General features: G+C 75.8%; 1 protein-coding gene across 1 annotated transcript; it reads left to right on the top strand.

Annotated features, from left to right (window-relative positions):
* The first annotated feature begins 486 nt into the window (after window positions 1–486).
* OLIG3 (oligodendrocyte transcription factor 3) lies at window positions 487–1366 on the top strand. The gene has a single exon (XM_056853669.1). It carries the CDS (start codon window positions 487–489, stop codon window positions 1360–1362), a length of 876 nt encoding a protein of 291 aa, XP_056709647.1. The 3' UTR covers window positions 1363–1366.
* Window positions 1367–1597: the final 231 nt, after the last annotated feature.

Genomic DNA, 1597 nt, shown 5'->3' with positions numbered 1-1597 from the left:
GCCCCTCCCCCTCCTTCAACTTTCCGGATTACTGAAGAGGCAGCCGGCCCCCAAGAGCCCCTCTGGGCCGGGGGGGGGCGGCTGTGCGCGCTGCCTGCCAGAGGCGGCGCCTGCGGCGTGGGCGGGGGCGTCCGCGCCGTCCCGGGGCTCCTGGCTCCAGGGGCCCGTCCAAGCGCCCCGCCCCGAAGAGCGGCGCGTCATCTTGGGCGAGCCCCCTTCCCTCTGGCGCTCGGAGGGCTCCTTTTGTGCGGCTGCGGCGCTATAAAAGCCCGCGCCTTGCCAGGCGAGCGGAGACCCGGCGCAGCGGCGCACCAGCCAGGAGGAGGAGGAGGAGGACCAGCCGGGCCGGCGGGGGGAGACTGTCCTGCTCGCCTCGCCTCCTCCCTTGCCTCCGGGGCTGCAGCCGGGGGGCTCTCCTGCCGCCCCCTCCCGGGCAGGGCGACCCCCTCCGCCCCTCCCCGCCCGCCCTCCCCACCGGCCCAGACCATGAATTCCGACTCCAGCTCGGCCTCCAGCAGAGCATCCTCGCCAGACATGGAGGAGCTGTACCTGCGCGACCAGCTCCAGCACCTGCAGCAGCGCCGCCACCACCAGCACCAGCACCACCACCACCACGAGGGCCGGCTCAACTCGGTGTCGTCGACGCAGGGGGGCGAGGGGGGCGCGGCGGGGGGCGCGGCGGAGGGGCTGGCGCGGGGCGGCGGCGGCAAGGGCGCGGCGGCGGGCGAGGGCGGCAAGTTCAAGCTGAAGAAGCAGCTGTCGGAGCAGGACCTGCAGCAGCTGCGCCTGAAGATCAACGGGCGCGAGCGCAAGCGCATGCACGACCTCAACCTGGCCATGGACGGGCTGCGCGAGGTGATGCCCTACGCGCACGGGCCCTCGGTGCGCAAGCTCTCCAAGATCGCCACCCTGCTGCTGGCGCGCAACTACATCCTCATGCTCACCAGCTCGCTGGAGGAGATGAAGCGGCTGCTGGGCGAGATCTACGGCGGGCCCCACGCCGCCTTCCACTGCGGGGCCGCCGCCGCCGCCGGGGCCCACCCGCCCCACGCCGCCCTCCACCCGCCCCACCCCCTGCTGGGCGGCGCCCTCTCCGCCGCCAACCCCCCCGCCGCAGCCGCCGCCGCCCTCTCGGCCGCCCTGCCCGCCCTCGGCGCCATCCGGCCGCCCCCCGCGCTGCTCAAGAGCCCCCCCGCGCCCCCGGCCCTCCCGCTGGGCGGCGGCGGCGGCTTCCAGCACTGGGCCGGCCTGCCCTGCCCCTGCAGCATCTGCCAGGTGCCCCCGCCGCCCCACCTGGCCGCCCTCTCCAGCGCCGCCGGCCTGGCCAGGATCGCCGCCGAGACCAAGGACCTGCTCAAGTGAAGCCCGCCGCCGGACGGACGGGGCCCAGAGGGGGTCGCCTGCATGCTGCTGCTCCTCTCCAGCCAGGGACGGCCTCCCCTCCCCTCCCCCCGCCCCACCTTGGCCAGCCGGCCTTGGGCGTCACCAGGGGGTCTAGGGGAGCGACAAGGGACGGCTGGCCCAGGGGACGGTTTCTTGGCTGGGCGAGGGCGGGCGCTTCTCCCACCGCCGCCACGGGGCTACAACCCCTCGGGGT

Source organism: Euleptes europaea, chromosome 7 (genome assembly GCF_029931775.1).
Source record: "Euleptes europaea isolate rEulEur1 chromosome 7, rEulEur1.hap1, whole genome shotgun sequence".
Classification (NCBI taxonomy): Eukaryota; Metazoa; Chordata; class Lepidosauria; order Squamata; family Sphaerodactylidae; genus Euleptes; species Euleptes europaea.
Note: the sequence above shows the minus strand (reverse complement) of the source record. Positions and strands in the feature narration are given on the sequence as shown.

Bases quoted from the DNA above. Each gene is read 5' to 3' on its own strand.
- OLIG3 (XM_056853669.1), top strand. From the start codon at position 487: ATGAATTCCGACTCCAGCTCGGCCTCCAGCAGAGCATCCTCGCCAGAC.